Source organism: Nerophis ophidion, linkage group LG11 (assembly GCF_033978795.1).
Source record: "Nerophis ophidion isolate RoL-2023_Sa linkage group LG11, RoL_Noph_v1.0, whole genome shotgun sequence".
In the NCBI taxonomy this organism is placed as follows: domain Eukaryota; kingdom Metazoa; phylum Chordata; class Actinopteri; order Syngnathiformes; family Syngnathidae; genus Nerophis; species Nerophis ophidion.
Window position 1 is genome coordinate 17,954,946 of NC_084621.1, and position 20,319 is coordinate 17,975,264.

A 20,319-nucleotide genomic window follows, 5' to 3' on the forward strand; every position below is an offset into this window, starting at 1 on the left:
TCTAATTATTTATGTTTGACATACCGTATTTCCTTGAATTGCCGCCGGGTATATAGTATGCGCCTGCCTAGAATTACTGCCGGGTCAAACTCGTTTGGCAAAATAATTAGCGCATGCTTAGTATTACCGCCGGCTCAGGATTAACGCCGTGTCAAACTCATTTCGCAAAATATCTTTTTTATTAGCGCATGTCTAGAATTTCCACCGGGTCAAACTCGTCACGTCACAAGTGACACTTCACCTGTCATCATTTCCGAAATGGAGGAGGCTGATTTCAAAAAATTGAAATCGCATATAGGGAAGAAGATTAAGAGCTATTCAGTAGGATTTAAGGTCCAAACTATTGAATATGCTAAACAGAACAGTAAGCAGCTATGTTTTATTAATATACCGTAGCTGCGTGTGTCAAATATGAGTTATTAAATGACTCCCACCTCCTGGTGGTAGAGGGCGCTAGTGATCCTTCTTGCGACTACTCGGCTGCAGAAGAAGTGACAACAAGCAGCAAGAGTGAGCAGCGATCGTTTATTTTTTCCTCTCGCTTGCACTTTTAACATGGAGGATTACATATCTAAAATAAAACAGTTTTCTAAACTGGACTTTCAATCGAAGCAGGAGGTAATAAAGGAAGATCTCCATCGAGACAGTGAGACTTTTAAAACTGAAGAAAGATAAGGAAGACTTCTATAAACAAGTTATCGATGGTTTTGATCAGAAGGAGCTGCGCATGGACTTCATTTATAAGTAAAGGTAAGACCATAATAACCTTTTTTTTTTATTAAATGTGCTTTTCATGATGGTATCCTTACATCACACTCAAATTTATGAGCGCAGGCCTAAATTTACCGCATGCCTTTGGTAAGCGCCGGAGTGAGAAGAGGTTTTAAAGTAATTAGCGCGTGCTTGCCTTTACTGCATGCATTTGGTAAACACCGGAGTGAGAAGAGGTTTTAAATTAATTTGCGCCCCGGCGGCAATTCAAGGAAACACGGTACCATATGTGCATAACGTATTTTCTGGACCATACAGTGCACCACTTTACGAGCTGCACCCACTGCATTTTTTAAATAAAACATAGCTCTATACATTAGCCACACTAAACTATAAGCTGCAGATATAACCCAGTACGAAAGGTACAAAGCCAAGGAGACAGGAAGCCTTGTAGTATCTGTTAGTCTACAAAATAACATGTTCCCCCTCCCTATTTAGTAAAAGATTACCGTATTTTGAATGTTAAATGACCTAAAAAACAAATAAGCCAGGAAGAATTGTAGTATCTGTTACTCTACAAAATAACATGTCCCCCCCCGGATTTGGTGGAAGATTGCCATATTTTGAGTGTTAGACGACGCAAAGCCAAGGAGACAGGAAGCCTTTTAGTATCTGTTAGTCTACAAAATAACATGTTTTTCCCCCTTTATTTGGTGGAAGATAACCGTATTTTGAATGTTAGATGACCTAATAAACAAATAAGCCATGAAGAATTGTAGTATCTGTTAGTCTACAAAATAACATGTTGCCCCCCCGATTTGGTGGAAGATTGCCATATTTTGAGTGTTAGACGACACAAAGCCAAGGAGACAGGAAGCCTTTTAGTATCTGTTAGTCTACAAAATAACATGTTTTTCCCCCTTTATTTGGTGGAAGATAACCGTATTTTGAATGTTAGATGACCTAAAAAACAAATAAGCCAGGAAGAATTGTAGTATCTGTTCTTCTACAAAATAACATGTTTCCCCCCCCCCCCCCGATTTGGTGGAAGATTGCCATATTTTGAGTGTTAGACGACGCAAAGCCAAGGAGACAGGAAGCCTTGTAGTATCTGTTAGTCTACAAAATAACATGTTTCCCCCCCGATTTGGTGGAGGATTGCCATATTTTGAGTGTTAAGACGAGGCAAAGCTAAGGAGACAGGAAGCCTTGTAGTATCTGTTAGTCTACAAAATAACATGTTTTCCCCCCTCTATTTGGTGGAAGATTACCGTATTTTGAATGTTAGATGACCTAAAAAACAAATAAGCCAGGAAGAATTGTAGTATCTGTTAGTCTACAAAATAACATGTTGCCCCCCCGATTTGGTGGAAGATTGCCATATTTTGAGTGTTAGACGACGTTAAGCCAAGGAGACAGGAAGCCTTGTAGTATCTGTTAGTCTACAAAATAACATGTTTCCCCCCCTCTATTTGGTGCGAGACTACCGTATTTTGAATGTTAGATGACCTAAAAAACAAATAAGCCAGGAAGAATTGTAGTATCTGTTAGTCTACAAAATAACATGTTCCCCCCCGATTTGGTGGAGGATTGCCATATTTTGAGTGTTAGACGACGTTAAGCCAAGGAGATAGGAAGCCTTTTAGTATCTGTTAGTCTACAAAATAACATGTTTTTCCCCCTCTATTTGGTGGAAGATTACCGTATTTTTAATGTTAGATGACCTAAAAAACAAATAAGCCAGGAAGAATTGTAGTATCTGTTAGTCTACAAAATAACATGTCCCCCCCCCATATGGTGGAAGATTGCCATATTTTGAGTGTTAGACGAGGCAAAGCCAAGGAGACAGGAAGCCTTGTAGTATCTGATTCTTCTTCTTTCGCGAGTCCCCGACAGTGTGGATCAGGTGTGCTTTCTCCTCCAGGTACACGGGGCCCCAGTACTGCGGCGTCCTGAGCGACCAGAAGGGGGCCTTCTCCGGTTGCCACGATAGCGTGCCGGCGGCGGAGGCGGCGGCGGACTGCCTGTACGACGTGTGCGTCAACGCGGGCCGACGCGAGGTCCTGTGCGAGTCCCTGAGCAACTACATGGCCGAGTGCCAGGAGGCGGGAGCGACAGTGTTGCCATGGAGACAGCAGGCCAACTGCAGTAAGGAACCACCGCCACATGTTGACTTATTTGGCTTATTGATTTTGTTTGGCTAAAGAAAAGACACTTTTTGGGCATTTTGCCAATCAATTTACAAACCCCGTTTCCATATGAGTTGGGAAATTGTGTTAGATGTAAATATAAACGGAATACAACAATTAGCAAATAATTTTCAACCCATATTCAGTTGAATATGCTACAAAGACAACATAATTGATGTTCAAACTCATAAACTTTATTTTTTTGCAAATAATAATTACCTTAGAATTTTATGGCTGCAACACATACCAAAGTAGTTGGGAAAGGGCCTGTTCACCACTGTGTTACATCACCTTTTCTATTAAAAACACTCAATAAACGTTTGGGAACTGAGGAAACTAATTGTTGAAGCTTTGAAAGTGGAATTCATTCCCATTCTTGTTTTATGTAGAGCTTCAGTCGTTCAACAGTCCGGGGTGTCTGTTTTAGGCCTCAAAATTTTCAACGGGAGACAGGTCTGGACTACAGGCAGGCCAGGAAAGTACCCGCACTCTTTTTACAAAGCCAGGCTGTTGTAACACTTGTCTTGCTGAAATAAGCAGGGGCGTCCATGGCAACGTTGCTTGGATGACAACATATGTTGCTCCAAAACCTGTATGGACCTTTCAGCATTAATGGTGCCTTCACAGATGTGTAAGTTACCCATGCCTTGGGCACTAATACACCCCCATACCATCACACATGCTGGCTTTTCAACTTTGCGCCTACAACAATCCGAATGGTTCTTTTCCTCTTTGTTCTGGAGGACACCACATCCTCTGTTTCCAAATATAATTTGAAATGTGGACTTGTCAGACCACAGAACACCTTTCCACTTTGCATCAGTCCATCTTAGATGAGCTCGGGCCCAGCCAAGCCGGCGGCGTTTCAGGGTGTTGTTGGTAAATGGGTTTGGCTTTGCATGGTAGAGTTTTAACTTGGACTTACAGATGTAGCGACCAACTGTAGTTACTGACAGTGGTTTTATGAAGTGTTCCTGAACCCATGTGGTGATAACCTTTACACACTGATGTCGGTTTTGATGCAGTACCGCCTGAGGGATCAAAAATCCGTAATATCATCGCTTATGTGCAGTGATTTCTCCAGATTCTCTGAACCTTTTGATGATTTGACGGACCGTAAATGGTAAAATCTCTAAATTCCTTGCAATAGCTCGTTGAGAAATATTGTTCTAAAACTGTTCGACAATTTGCTTACAAATTGGTGACCCTCGCCCCATCCTTGTTTGTGAATTACTTAGCATTTCATTGAAGCTGCTTTTATACCCAATCATGGCACCCACCTGTTCCCAATTAGCCTGCACACCTGTGGGATGTTCCAAATAAGTGTTTGATGAGCATTCCTCAACTTTATTAGTATTTATTGCCACCTTTCCCAACTTCTTTGTCACGTGTTGCTGGTATCAAATTCTAAAGTTAATGATTATTTGCAAGAAAAAAAAAGTTTATCAGTTTGAACATCAAATATGTTGTCTTTGTAGCATATTCAACTGAATATGGGTTGAAAATGATTTGGAAATCATTGTATTCCATTTATATTTACATCTAACACAATTTCCCAACTCGTATGGAAACGGGGTTTGTATATGTATATATATATGTATGCACATATTATATTAATATAATGTGTATGTAGAGGTTGTATATGCAAATATGTTTATGTATATATATATATATATATATATATATATATATATATATATATATATATATATATACGTGGGTGTGTATATATACATATACATATATATGTGTGTGTGTATATATATATATATATATATATACATATATATACACATATATATGTGTATATACACGTGCAAAGGCTATATATAATATATATGTATATGTATATAAATGTATATATGTATATATATTTATATATATACATACATATATATATATGTGTATATATACATATATATGTATGCATGTATACATATGTAGAGGCTATATATGCATATATACACATATATATGTGTATATACACGTGTAAAGGCTATATATAATATATATGTATATATGTATATATGTATTTATATGTATATATGTATATGTATATACATACATATATAGATATATATGTGTATATATATGTACATACATATATATGCATGTATACATATGTAGAGGCTATATATGCATATATGTATATATATGTGTGTATATATATATATACGTGTATATATACATGTATGTGTATATATACATATATGTATATATATGTGTGTATATATATATATATATATACGTGTATATATACATGTATGTGTATATATATACATATATATATATATATATATATATATACATATATATATATATATATATATATATATATATGTATATATATATATACATATACACACATGTGTAATTACATACTTTAATTGTTTCCAAACGGTGTCTGTAACATGGCAGTAAAACGGCTGATAAAACAAAACGTCAGTCATGGTCATGGACCCACTAGCTGCGCAAGCTAGCTCTCCAGTCCGCTAAACAGACTCAATAACTCCACGCTGACGTTTTTGGGGAATTCTCAGGAATTTGTGAAGGTGAAACAATACAAAAAGAATGCCACTGTACGTTAATACTACTAACACAGACACGCGTAAACATGTTAGCGTATTAGCTCTTGCTAACAAAGCGAGCTTAATTACATCACGGTAAGGCGTACAAATATGGGTGAAAACACTCCTACAGACATCACACATGGGACGCTTTAGTAATTCAGAATAGTTTGTTATATTGTAAAACTTACACACCTTGCTTGGAGCGACGCATGAAGAATTCATACGAGTAGTAACGCTATGGACGGCTAAAATACTGAACGGCATTTCAACTCTTGGTGGAAAGCACTAAATGGAAGGACACCGTGGCACCTGCAGTGAGGGAATTATCCAAAAGATGGCGCCATACCACAAACAAAAACAGTTTTTCAGTGCATTTGCGAGTTTTTTTTAAACTATTTGCATAAAATTTCCTTTAATTGGCTTATAGTCTGGTATATGTTATTAATACACCACCCGCCCTCCGCTAAATGTCGAAACAAAAACTTCAATGTAAGTCTGACTTAGACCTAAATTTCATACACTGACTTCCTTTAGCAAAAATCAATAGGAAGTTGGCAAAAACCCCTTCAAAACAAAAGTTTCCTAAAAAAATTTCATTTTAGCCTCTTTAAGCTGTAAATTGACCCCCTTAAAATGCTTCAAAACTCACCAAACTGGACACACACATCAGGACTGGCAAAAATTGCGATATATTAAAACCTCCCCCCACAAAACACCAAATTGCTCTCTAGGAATGTCATAGAGACATGAAACTAAAACCTCTATGTAGGTCTCACTTAGACCGACATTTTCTATAATTGACATCTTTCAGCAAAAATCAACAGGAAGTTGGCAAAAACCCCTTCAAAACAAAAGTTTCCTAAAAAAATGTCATTTTTGCCTCTTTGAGCTGTAATTTGACCCCCTTAAAATGCTTCAAAACTCACCAAACTGGACACACACATCAGGACTGGCAAAAATTGCAATATAATAAAAAAACACCCACCAAAAAACACAAAATTGCGTTCTAGCGCCCCATAGGAATAAAACACAGACAAAACTGCTTGAAACTTCCGGTAGGAATGTCGTACAGACATAAAACAAAAACCTCTATGTATGTCTCACTTAAACTTAAAATTTTAATAATTGACATCCTTCAGCAAACATCAACAGAAAGTTGGCAAAAACCCCTTCAAAACAAAAGTTTCCCCCAAAAATTTTCATTTTTGCCTCTTTGAGCTGTATTTTGACCCCATTAAAATACTTCAAAACTTACCAAACTGGACACACACATCAGGACTGGCAAAAATTGCAATATAATAAAAAAACACCCCCCCAAAACACAAAATTGCGCTCTAGCGCCCCCTAGGAATAAAACACAGACAAAACTGCTTGTAACTTCCGGTAGGAATGTCGTACAGACATGAAACAAAAACCTCTATATGGGTCTCACTTAGACCGACATTTTTTGTAATTGACATCTTTCAGCAAAAATCAACACAAAGTTGGCAAAAAACCCCTTCAAAACAAAAGTTTCCTAAAAAAATGTCATTTTTGCCTCTTTGAGCTGTAATTTGACCCCCTTAAAATGCTTCAAAACTCACCAAACTGGACACACACTCCAGGACTGGCAAAAAATGCGATATAATAAAAAAACACCCCCTCAAAACACAAAATTGCGCTCTAGCGCCCCATAGGAATAAAACACAGACAAAACTGCTTCAAACTTCCGGTAGGAATGCCGTACAGACATGAAACAAAAACCTCTATGTAGGTCTCACTTAGACCTACAATTTTAATAATTGACATCCTTCAGCAAAAATCAACAGAAAGTTGGCAAAAACCCCTTCAAAACAAAAGTTTCCTAAAAAAAATGTCATTTTTGCCTCTTTGAGCTGTAATTTGACCCCCTTAAAATGCTTCAAAACTCACCAAACTGGACACACACATCAGGACTGGTGAAAATTGCGATATAATAAAAAACACCCCCCCAAAACACAAAATTGCGCTCTAGTGCCCCATAGGAATAAAACACAGACAAAACTGCTTGTAACTTCCGGTAGGAATGTCGTACAGACATGAAACAAAAACCTCTATGTAGGTCTCACTTAGACCTACATTTTTTTTTATAATTGACAGCTTTCAGCAAAAATCAACAGGAAGTTGGCAAAAAACCCTTCAAAACAAAAGTTTCCTAAAAAAATGCAATTTTTGCCTCTATGAGCTGTAATTTGACCCCTTTAAAATACTTCAAAACTCACCAAACTGGACACACACATCTGGACTGGCAAAAATTGCGATATAATAAGAAAAAACAGCCCCAAAACACAAAATTACGCTCTAGCGCCCCCTGGGAATAAAACACAGACAAATTAGCTCCTGGGAAGAAAACACAGATTAAACTGCTTTTACCTTCCGGTAGGAATGTCGTACAGACATGAAACACAAACCTCTATGTAGGTTTCACTTAGACCTACATTTTTAATAATTGACATCCTTCAGCAAAAATCAACAGGAAGTTGGCAAAAACCCCTTCAAAACAAAAGTTTCCTAAAAAAATGTCATTTTTGCCTCTTTGAGCTGTAATTTGACCCCCCTTAAAATACTTCAAAACTCACCAAACTGGACACACACACCAGGACTGGCGAAAATTGTGATCTAATAAAAAACAAACAAACCCCAAAATTCAAAATTGCGCTCTACCCCTTCAAAACAAAAGTTTCGTAAAAACCCATCACCGTTTTTCAAACATTATCTCCTCCGAGCGCGTTTATTGTGTCGGCTTCAAACTCACACAGGAGAGAGATTGAACCCTTTTGATTAAAAGTTGGGAAAAGAGTTTTAATAACTGCTCCGATTTTGATTTCATGAGCCTTCAAAGAGCTGCTGCTTTGATGCTGCTGCGCTGCTGCCGTCTCAAGATGGCCGCTTAAAAGCAGGAAGCACCAGCATGACCACACAATGCAGAGAAGGTAGGTACCGTGCGGGTAAAGATATGTTGACTGGGTGAAAGAAGGAGGCACCAGTTTGACCCCAGGATACAGAGAAGGTAGGTAATGTGCAGGTAAAAATATGTTGTCTGGGTGATGGCAGGAAGCACCAGCGTGTATGGGTGACAGAAAGAAGCACCAGTGTGACCCCAGGATGCAGGGAAGGTAGGTAATGTGAAGGTAAAGATATGTTGAATGGGCAAAGGCAGGAAACACCAGCAAAAGTCGAGAGATGTTAGCTGCCCGTGTGCTGGTCCCCAAGTTGTGGTTGTGTCCTCCTCAGCCATGGCGTGTCCCGCCCACAGCCGCTACCACGCCTGCGGTCCCGCCTGCCCTCGCACGTGTGGCGCCCGGCCCGAGGAGTGCAGCCAGGCCTGCGTGGAAGGCTGCTTCTGTGACCACGGATACCTGCTCAGCAGAAATGAGTGAGTGCAAACACACCTCCACTTTTTCAAGTAGTGGTCATTCTCCTCGTGGGAATTCATTTTGATTCATCTGACTTTTTTCTCCTTATGATTTTTCTTTATGATTGTTACTTGGACTGATTTAGTAAGTCAAGGGACATAAAATATCAACAGAAATGAAAGACAATCTCAAAGCGATCACACCACTTTTCCCCTGGGTGATAAATGGCTTTCGCTTTGCATAGTAGAGTTTTAACTTGCACTTACAGATGTAGCGACCAACTGTAGTTACTGACGGTGGTTTTATGAAGTGTTCTTGAGCCCATGTGGTGATATCCCTTACCCACTGATGTCGGTTTTTGGGCTTCAAAATAAAAGCGCTACGCTATTCATCTGGTTTAACAACATTAAGGGTTTCATATTAGCCACCACACCCAACAAATCAAAGTAATATGATGTATTGTAGCGTCCACAGGAAAACAAAAAAAGTCTGATGCTCTTTTTAGCTTTTATTGCCAATTTTATGCAAACAACAAGTACAATTCCAACAAGTACAATTCCAACAAGTATTTCCTCCGTGCTCACACGTCTGCCTTGGTGCTTCACTCCTAGTCACACAACACCTGTTCATTACCTGCCCACATGCTGTGTTCACAGACCATGGGAAATATGACTACCATGACACACTATACATATATGTCTATATATTGTGTGTATATGTATGTATATATTGTGTGTATATATGTACACATGTATATGTATATATATATATATATTGTGTGTATATGTATGTATATATATATTTGTGTATATGTACATATATGTGTATATATTGTGTGTATATGTATATATTGTGCGTATACATGTGTGTATATATTGTGTATATATGTACATGTGTGTATATTGTGTGTGTATGTATATATTGTGTGTATATGTATGTATATATTGTGTGTATATGTACATGTGTGTGTAGATTGTGTGTGTGTGTGTGTATGTATGTATATATTGTGTGTATATTAATGTATATATTGTGTGTATATTTATTATGCATGTATGTCTATATTGCGTGTACATGCATTTATATATTGTGTATATGTATGTATATATTGTGTGTGTTTATATATGAATATATTGTGTGTACATGTATGTATGCCTATATTGTGTGTATATGTATGTATGTCTATTTTGTGTTTATATGTATGATTGTGTGTATATGTATGTATGCATATATTGTGTGTGTATATGTATGTCTATATTGTGTGTATACGTATGTATAAATTGTGTGTATATGTATGTATATATTGTGTGTGTATATGTATGTATATATTGTGTGTATATGTATGTCTATATTGTGTGTATATGTATATTTTGTGTGTATATGTATGTACATATATTGTGTGTATATTTAGGTATATATTGTGTGTGTATACGTGTGTATATATATTGTGTGTGTATATGTATGTATGTATATATTGTGTGTATATGTATGTCTATAATGTGTGTACATGTATGTATATATATTGTCTGTATATGTATGTATATATTGTCTATATATGTACACATGTGTATATATTGTGTGTGTTTATGTATGTATATATTGTTTGTATATGTACATATATGTGTATATATTGTGTGTTTATGTATATATTGTGTGTATATATGTAAATATGTGTGTACATTGTGTGTTTATCTATATATTGTGTGTATATGTATGTATATATTGTGTTTATATATGTACATATGTGTGTATATTGTGTTTTTGTATGTATATATTGTGTGTTTACTAATGTATATATAGTGAGCCTATTTATTATGCATGTATGTCTATATTGTGTGTATATGTATGTATATATTGTGTGTATATTTCTATGAATATATTGGGTGTATATGTATGTATGCCTATAATGTGTGTATATGTATGTATGTATATATTGTGTGTGTATATGTATGTCTATATTGTGTGTATATGTATGTATAAATTGTGTGTATATGTATGTATATATTGTGTGTATATGTATGTATGTCTATATCGTGTGTATATGTATGTATATATTGTAAGTATATATTGTGTGTGTATATGTATCTATGCATATATTGTGTATATATGTATGTCTATATTGTGTGTATACGTATGTATAAATTGTGTGTATATGTATGTATATATTGTGTGTATATGTATCTATGTCTATATTGTGTGTATATGTATGTATATATTTTGTGTGTATATGTATGTATGTATGCATATTCTGTGTGTATATGTATGTCTATATTGTGTGTATACTGTATGTATATATTGTCTGTATATGTAGGTATGTATATATAGTGTGTGTATATGTATGTATGTATGTAAGTATATTGTGTGTATACATATGTCTATATTGTGTGTATATGTATGTATATATATTGTGTGTATATGTATGTATGTATATATTGTGTGTATATGTATGTCTATATTGTGAGTATAAGTATGTAAATATATTGTGTGTATATATATGTATGTATGTATATTGTGTGTATACGTATGTCTATATTGTGTTATATGTATGTATATATATTGTGTGTATATGTATGTATATATTGTGAGTATATGTATGTAAATATATTGTGTGTATATGTATGTATATATATATATATATATATGTTGTGTGTATATGTATGTATATATATTGTGTGTATATGTATGTATGTATGTATACTGTATATAGTGTGTGTATATGTATGCATATATTGTGTGTATATATGAAATGAGTGTGGAAAATATTGTGTTGAAGTCCAAGTGGTACGTGATAATGTGGTATAAAATGTGGACCTGATGTAGTAAGTGACTGTGTGGTACCACCAGGTGTAGTAAGTGACAGTGTGGTACCACCAAGTGTAGTAAATGACTGTGTGGTACCACCAGGTGTTGTAAATGACTGTGTGGTACCACCAAGTGTAGTAAGTGACTGTGTGGTACCACCTGGTGTAGTAAGTGACTGTGTGGTACCACCAGGTGTAGTAAGTGACTGTGTGGTACCACCAGGTGCGTGGAGAAGGAGAAGGCCTGCGGTTGTAACCACGGCGGCTTCTACTACGTGCCGGGCCAAGTCTTCTGGGCGGACTCGGAGTGCAAAGTCAAGTGCGAGTGCGACGCCGCAACACAGACGGTGCGCTGTGAAGCCAAGGGCTGTCGGAGCGGAGAGCGATGCCGAGTAGTGGATGGAGTCCAGGACTGCTACCCAAGCAGCTTCAAGACCTGCTCCGCACGCGGGGATCCTCACTTCTACACCTTCGACGGACGCAAGTTCGACTTCCAGGGCAACTGCATCTACCGGCTGGCCGGCCTGTGTCAGCACGCTGAGGGGCTGCAACCCTTTCAGGTACACTAGGTCTAATACTACCTACTCATGTAATACTACTTACTCATGTAGTACTACTGTGGAAGTTTTGCTCCTCCGGGTTCTCTGGACCACCAATGACGGACACGAAAGCCGTGTTCATCTTTCTGAACAATGATTTATTTCTCAATAAGTTGTGCTTTGCAGCCATGTTAAAGTCTTTCGCTCGTTCTACACCATCAACCACCTCCTCTTCTTCCCGACTGCTGCCTTTAACAGAGCGACAGGTGATCAGACAAACACTCACAGCTGTGTCGTCTACGCACCTGTCACCAATCTTGCAGCCGATCCTGACACACCCCGCTTCGCTGCAGGTCTGCAGGCCACTCCCCACACAACTACTTGCTAATGTCATATTAGTAACTATTTCAATACTAGTTAATCATGTAATACTAGTTACTGATGTAATATTAGTAACTAATGCAATACTAGTTACTCATTTAATACTGGTTACTCAGACAATACTAGTTAGGGACCGATGTCCCTTTGGATATCTAAGGTTTTATTATTATTATCATTATTAGGGACTGAATGTCCCTTTGGGACAGAGGAACCTATTGAATATCTAAGGTTTTATTATTATTATCATTATTAGGGACTGAATGTCCCTTTGGGACAGAGGACCCTATTGTATTTCTAAGGTTTTATTATTATTATTATTCCACCGCCTCTTAGAGCTGTGATTTGACCCCCTTAACGTGCTTCAAAACTCACCAAATTTTACACACACATCAGGACTGGCAAAAATTGCCATCCAGTAAAAAAAAAAAACAACCCAAAACTCAAAATTGCGCTCTCGCGCCCCCAAGGAAAAAACAGACAAAATTGCTTGTAACTTCCGTTAGAAATGTTGTAGAAACATGACACAAAAACCTCTATGTAGGTCTGACTTAGGCCTACATGTCATTTTTGCCTCTTTGAGCTGTAATTTGACCCCCTTAAAATGCTTCAAAACTCACCAAACTAGACACACACATCAGGACTGGCGAAAATTGCGATCTAATAAAAATCAAACCCCAAAACTCATAATTTCGCCCTAGCGCCCCCTAGGAATAAAACACAGACAAAACTGCTCCTAGGAATAAAACACAGACAAAACTGCTTGTAACTTCCGGTAGGAATGTTGTAGGGACATGAAAAAAAAAACCCTCTATGTAGGTCTCACTTAGACCTACATTTCATTCATTTACATCCTTTAGCAAAAATCAACAGCTACTTTGACCCGCTTAATATGCTTCAAAACTCACCAAATTTGACACACACATCAGGACTGGCAAAAATTGCGATCTAATCAACCAACCAAACCCCAAAACTCAAAATTGCGCTCTAACGCCCCCTAGGAAGAAAACACAGACAGAACTGTCTGTAACTTCCAGTAGGAATGTTGTAGAAACATGAAACAAAAACCACTACGTAGGTCTCAGTTAGACCTATATTTCATCCACTAAGATCCCCCGGCTAAAATCAACAGGAAGTTTGCTGTTCCTACTTTATTACAAAAATTGGCTAAAAATGGCGCGTTTTTTTCAAACATTATCTCCTTTGAGGCCGTTTGTCGTTTCAGCTTCAAATAAGCACATAAGAGAGATTGAACCCTTCTGATTAAAAGTTGATGAAAAAGTTCTAATTACTACCCCGGTTTAGATTTTATGAGCCTGCAAAGAACCATTGCGCTGCTGCTGTTGTCACAAAATGGCGGCTTTCTGCTCAGACAAAACTGTAGGACTGTCATACACACATGAAACAAAAACCTCAATGTAGGTCTCACTGAGACCTATATTGGTGAGGTCACACTAACACACCCGTGTTGTGGTGAGGTGACACTAACACACCTGTGTTGGGGTGAGGTGACACTAACACACCCGTGTTGTGGTGAGGTGACACTAACCCACCCTTGTTGTGGTGAGGTCACACTAACACATCGGTGTTGTGGTGAGGTGACACTAACCCACCCTTGTTGTGGTGAGGTCACTAAAACATCGGTGTTGTGGTGAGGTGACACTAACACACCTGTGTTGGGGTGAGGTGACACTAACACACCCGTGTTGTGGTGAGGTGACACTCACCCACCCTTGTTCTGGTGAGGTCACACTAACACATCAGTGTTGTGGTGAGGTCACACTAACACATCGGTGTTGTTGAAACTGTTGTCTCCTCCCACTTGAAGGTCCACCTGGAGAACAAGAATGGTGCCAACAAACATGTGTCCTATGCCAAAGTGGTGACTGTCACCGTCTTTGGGAACACGTACACACTCTCACTGGACCACACCCATAAAGTACTGGTAAGACACACACACACGCACACACACACACACACACACACACACACACACACACACACACACACACACACACACACACACACACACACGCACACACACACACACACACACACACTTAACAAGTTTTGTTTGCAGGTGGACGGGATAGAAAAGTTGCTTCCCTTCTCGTCCAATCGGTCGGAGGTTGAAGTTTATCGCCAGTACCGATTGGCTGTCCTAGAAACCCACTTCTTAAAGGTATACACACTTTTAGGACGTATACACACTTTTGAAGTATACACACTTATTAGAGGTATACACACTTCTTAAAACTATACACACCTATTAGAGGTATACACAATTTTTAAAAGTGTACATACTTCTTAAAGGTATACACACTTATTAGAGGTATACACACTTATAAGAGGTATACACACTTCTTAAAGGTATACACACATATTAGAGGTATACACACTTCTTAAAGGTATACATACTTAGAGGTATACACACTTATTAGAGGTACACACACTTCTTAAAGGTATACACACTTCTCAAATGTATACACACTTATTAAAGGTATACACACTTCTTAAATGTATACATACTTATTAGAGGTATACACAGTTTTTTAAAGATATACACACTTATTAAAGGTATACACACTTCTTGAAGCTATACACACTTTTTAGAGGTATACACACTTCTTAGAGGTATACACACTTATTAGAGGTACACACACTTCTTAAAGGTATACACACTTCTTAAATGTATACACACTTATTAAAGGTATACACACTTCTTAAAAGTATACACACTTCTTAGAGGTATACACACTTCTTAAATGTATACATACTTATTAGAGGTATACACACTTCTTACAGATATACACACTTCTTAAAGGTATACACACTTCTTAAAGGTATACACACTTTTTAGAGGTATACACACTTCTTAGAGGTCTACACACTTCATAGAGGTACACACACTTTTTATAGCTATACACACTTCTTAAATGTATACACACTTCTTAAAGGTATACACACTTCTTAAAGGTACACATACTTCTTAGAGGTATACACACTTCTTAGAGGTATACACTCTTATTAGAGGTATGCTCACTTCTTAAATGTATACACACTTTTTAGAGGTATACACACTTCCAAAAGGTATACACACTTATTAGAGATGTACACACCTCTTAAAGGTATACACACTTCTTAAAGGTATACACACTTTAGAGGTCTAAACACTTCTTAAAGGTATACACACTTTAGAGGTCTACACACTTCTTAAATGTATATACACTTATTAGAGGTATACACACTTCTTAAAGGTATACACACATTGTTTTTCAAATCTATCTGATCCATGTTGACACTTTGTTTGGCAGTGGCAGCTTTGGAGGGAATGTCAGGAATGCAAACAAGAACATGTCAAAAGTACAAAATCAACACAAGAGAGTTGATAAGATTCCTCAAAGCCAATCAGAAATGTAATCTCTATCGTTCCAATGCTGATACCCTACTAGGTATCAGTAGCATCCACATCTGGATGGATCGTCTCAGTTTATATTAAGGCTTTAGCAGTTAGCCTCTTGTGTCGTGTTGGGGCATGCCTAGTCACTCCTGTTCCTCTGGCGCTCCAGTGATAATGATAATTGGAAGAATCTTATTGTATTTATTGCCAAGTGAGGATGAGTATCGTAGCAGCGTTGCTCTACTTGCTCTATAATGTGTGATGCTCTCCCAGTAAATTCAAAGAGGTATAATGTGTGATGCTCTCCCAGTAAATTCAAAGATGTATAATGTGTGATGCTCTCCCAGTAAATTCAAAGATGTATAATGTGTGATGCTCTCCCAGTAAATTCAAAGAGGTATAATGTGTGATGCTCTCCCAGTAAATTCAAAGATGTATAATGTGTGATGCTCCCCCAGTAAATTCAAAGGTGTATAATGTTTGATGCTCTCCCAGTAAATTCAAAGATGTATAATGTTTGATGCTCTCCCAGGTGACCTTTGACTTTGCCAGTGCGGTGCGGGTGCAGCTGGCCACCAGCTATGAGGGCACCACCTGTGGCCTGTGTGGGAACTACAACAAGGACCCTGCTGATGACTTGATGCTGCCCAATGGGACTCTGGCCTCTAATGCCCGCCACTTTGGAAACAGCCAATGGGTGGCCAGCACAGTGTGAGCCAATCACAGCCTTTCATTCATTGATCATTTTCACATGAGTAGGACGACAACAACCACACACATTATATATATATATATATATATATATATATATATATATATATATATATATATATATATATATAATGTTGCGTTTGGACCAGATGTTCCTCCGAGGGAATTTAAGTTGCTGGTCAACCCCAAGTTCTTTTGAGGACACATAAGCTGATTTTAAATTAAATCCAGAACAGAATAGGTATTTTGCAATTTATTCCAAAGCTTTGGAGAGACCAACCTAAAAACAACACATTCAAATCGCATCGCCCAGTTGATCTGAAAACCCTACGGAAATCTTGTCTTTATTTAATACGCCATTGACTGTTACCACGTGTTACTAACATGATTATGAATGTGATCACGTTTTGAAACGCCATTGTTTTCCCCCCGCCAGGTGAGGACTGTGCACAGCCCCTGCCCCCCGACTTCCAACCCCCGCGCTCCGCCGCCGTCTGTGACATCATCGGGGACAAGGACGGCCCGCTGGCCGACTGCGTGGCGCGGCTGGACTGGCGAGAGTTCGCCGCCGACTGCGTGTACGACGTGACGCTGCGGGGCGGCCGCCAGGAAGCCGCCTGTGACATCATCAGCGACTACGTGTCGGAGTGTCAGCTGCAGGGGGGCTGTGTCAAGTCCTGGAGGACCAGGACCCTCTGCTGTGAGTCCCAGGTCACCTGGTACTGGACTATATCTGCTTGTAGTAATAGTGTGTGTGCGTGTGTGTGTGTATCAGGGATGAGGTGTCCTGCCAACAGCATGTACAGCATCGCAGCGCCCGGCTGTCCTCTCACCTGCACGTCTCTTTCCTCACCTGGGGAGTGTGAAGCTCCTCCCACTGAGGGCTGCGTATGCAACCCGGGTTACTTTTGGAGTCAGGTGAGTAGTCTGGTGGGAATGTAAAGAGCATGATGTCAAGGCTGTCTTGACTTTCCAATCATTTCTACAACTCTTATTTGTTTGCGAGGGGATGTGACGGCAACGGACACCAGAGGGTGGTAATGTTGAGAAATGTATTATATATATAGTCATTGTATATATAACAATAACAAACAATACTACTGAACTATATAATGGAGTGTGACAAAATCCAAGAGTGTATGCGTGTGACTATGTGTGTAGGTTAGCTGAAGTGTGTGTTACCAAAGTGTTGACGAGAGCGAAGGAACGAGGAAGTCCATGGGGCAGGCAGGATCAGGGGCGAGAGAGGGCCTTCAGAGTCCAGGGGCGAGCGAGGAGTCGAGGAACAAGGGAGGAAGTCGAAATCCAGGGCAACGGAAGGAATACACGGGAGAAGACAAAGGACACATCAAACCACGGAGAGGAAACAAAAATAGAGCATAAAGCTTCGCTTGCGGTTCACCATATGAGATCTCCGGGTCCACTGGTCTTTTAAGCAGCTCGCCCTCATCAATTCCAGGTGTGTAGAAAGGCAATCGTCTGCAGGCTTGTAGCCCTCATCAATCCCAGGTGTGTAGAAAGGCAATCGTGTGCAGGCTTGTAGCTGCGTGGGCATGCTGCTCTCAGCGCGAGCTGGGGTGTGTCCGAGCGCGCTGTCTGCTGAGAGAGCGCATGTGGGCGTGGCCCGCGGTGCGCTCGTCATGAGGCACAGACGAGGACGCATTGGAATGCGCCCTGGCCATGACAGCAGTTCAGCTAAATGTGTGACATGGACTTCTTTCTTCAGCATTGTCCACACCTTTAAGTCGGGACTTTCCTCCAGAAGGTCTTATCTTTGTCCATGTGGTGTCAGGTGAAACAAAAACGGAGCTGTTTGGCCACAATACCCAGCAATATGTTTGGAACACCATCCTACCGTCAAGCATGGTGGTGGTTGTATTATGCTCTGGGCCTGTTTTGCTGCCAATGGAACTGTCTGCTTTAAATGGGACTATAAAAAAGGAAGATTAGTTCCAAATTGTTCAGGACAACCTATCTAAATCATCAGCCCGGAGGTTGGGTCTTGGGCACAGTTGGGTGTTCCAACAGGACAATGACCCCAAACACACCTCAGAAGTGGTAAAGGAATGGCTAAATCAGGCTAGAATGAAGGTTTTAGAATGGCCTTCTTAAAGTCCTGACTTAAGCATGTGGACAATGCTGAAGAAACAAGTCCATGTTAGAAAACCAACACATTTAGCTGAACTGCAGCAATTTTGAAGTAAAAAATGTAAGCATACTTTCAATTGCTCACATTTTCAGTAGAGCCATAATACATTTGTAAAAGAAGCAAACTTCATGACTTTTTTTAATGTGCTCCAATCACTACATCGCAAACAAATAAGAGTTGTAGAAAGTCAAGATGTCGGTGTTTGTGTCCAGGACGGCTGCGTGCGATTGGAAGAGTGCGGCTGCCGTTTCCGAGGCGGCTACCTGGAGTCTGGTCAGAGTGTGCGCCCGAGCTGCCAGCAGGTGTGTTCCTGCCAGGGGGGTGTGGTGTCCTGTCACGACACACCTTGCAGCACACCTGTGGACTGACCTGCTTGGTTGCTATGACAACTGCCAGCTGGGTTAAACAAGGTGCATTTCCACACGTGATCAGGAAAATGATCTGGAAATGATCCGATTCTGTTTTTTAATTGCATGTATTGCCAAAGTTCATTCCAAGTCCTACTAAAATCATAGCAGAATCTTGTTGTGGTCTACTCTACACACAATTTACTTCAAGAATGTATATGTATAGGTGTATACAGATATACACATATATATATGTAAATGTGTTTATTTAGATTATATATGTGCATATATTTCCGTATTTGTGTATATGTATGTATATACATGTATGTATATGTACACATACATATATGTATATATAAACACATATATACTGTATGTATGTACAGTATGTAAATGAGTTCATATGTATATTATATATGTATATACAACCATAAATATATGTGTATGCATATATATATATATATATGTATACATATACACACACATGTTTATAAACATGTATGTATCTAAATATGTATATATATACACATTTTACATGTATGTGTATATATCTCTGTATATTGTACATCCATACATATGTTTGTGTATGTACACACACACACACACACACACACGCACACACACACACACACACACACACACACACACACACACACACACACACACACACACACACACACACACACACACACACACACACACACACACACACACACACACATATAAACGTATGTATATATATATACACACACATACACATTGTATATATATGTATATACATGTATATATATATATCGATACACACACACACATATATATATATATATATACATATACGTATATATATATACACATATACGCATATATATACATACATATACATACACGTGTATTTACACACACACACATATATATATATATATATACATACACATATACACATATATGTATATATACATATCTATACACAGACAAACACACATATATATATACATATATATATATATATATACATATAGTATATATACATATATATACACACACATATACACATATATAAATGGATGTATATATATATATATATATATATATATATATACACACATCCACATTATTCATTCATTCATTCATTTTCTACCGCTTATTCCCTTTC

At 38.5% G+C, this 20,319-nt stretch overlaps 2 protein-coding genes across 2 annotated transcripts in view; both read left to right on the forward strand.

Annotated features, from left to right (window-relative positions):
* Nucleotides 1-16,674, forward strand: part of LOC133562427 (IgGFc-binding protein-like) — a 77,586-nt gene extending 60,912 nt beyond the window's left edge. The window contains exons 30-35 of the mRNA XM_061916614.1: nt 2,636-2,859; nt 8,723-8,864; nt 11,866-12,202; nt 14,388-14,504; nt 14,640-14,741; nt 16,492-16,674. Of these exons, the coding sequence (XP_061772598.1) occupies nt 2,636-2,859; nt 8,723-8,864; nt 11,866-12,202; nt 14,388-14,504; nt 14,640-14,741; nt 16,492-16,674 (1,105 nt within the window). The remainder of the gene's footprint in view (nt 1-2,635; nt 2,860-8,722; nt 8,865-11,865; nt 12,203-14,387; nt 14,505-14,639; nt 14,742-16,491) is intronic.
* A 407-nt stretch (nt 16,675-17,081) lies between these two features.
* LOC133561727 (alpha-tectorin-like) lies at nt 17,082-19,339 on the forward strand. Its single transcript, XM_061915211.1, has 3 exons — nt 17,082-17,370; nt 17,446-17,588; nt 19,032-19,339. Exons 2-3 carry the CDS (start codon nt 17,448-17,450, stop codon nt 19,185-19,187), a joined length of 297 nt encoding a protein of 98 aa, XP_061771195.1. The 5' UTR covers nt 17,082-17,370; nt 17,446-17,447; the 3' UTR covers nt 19,188-19,339.
* The last annotated feature ends 980 nt before the right edge of the window (nt 19,340-20,319 follow it).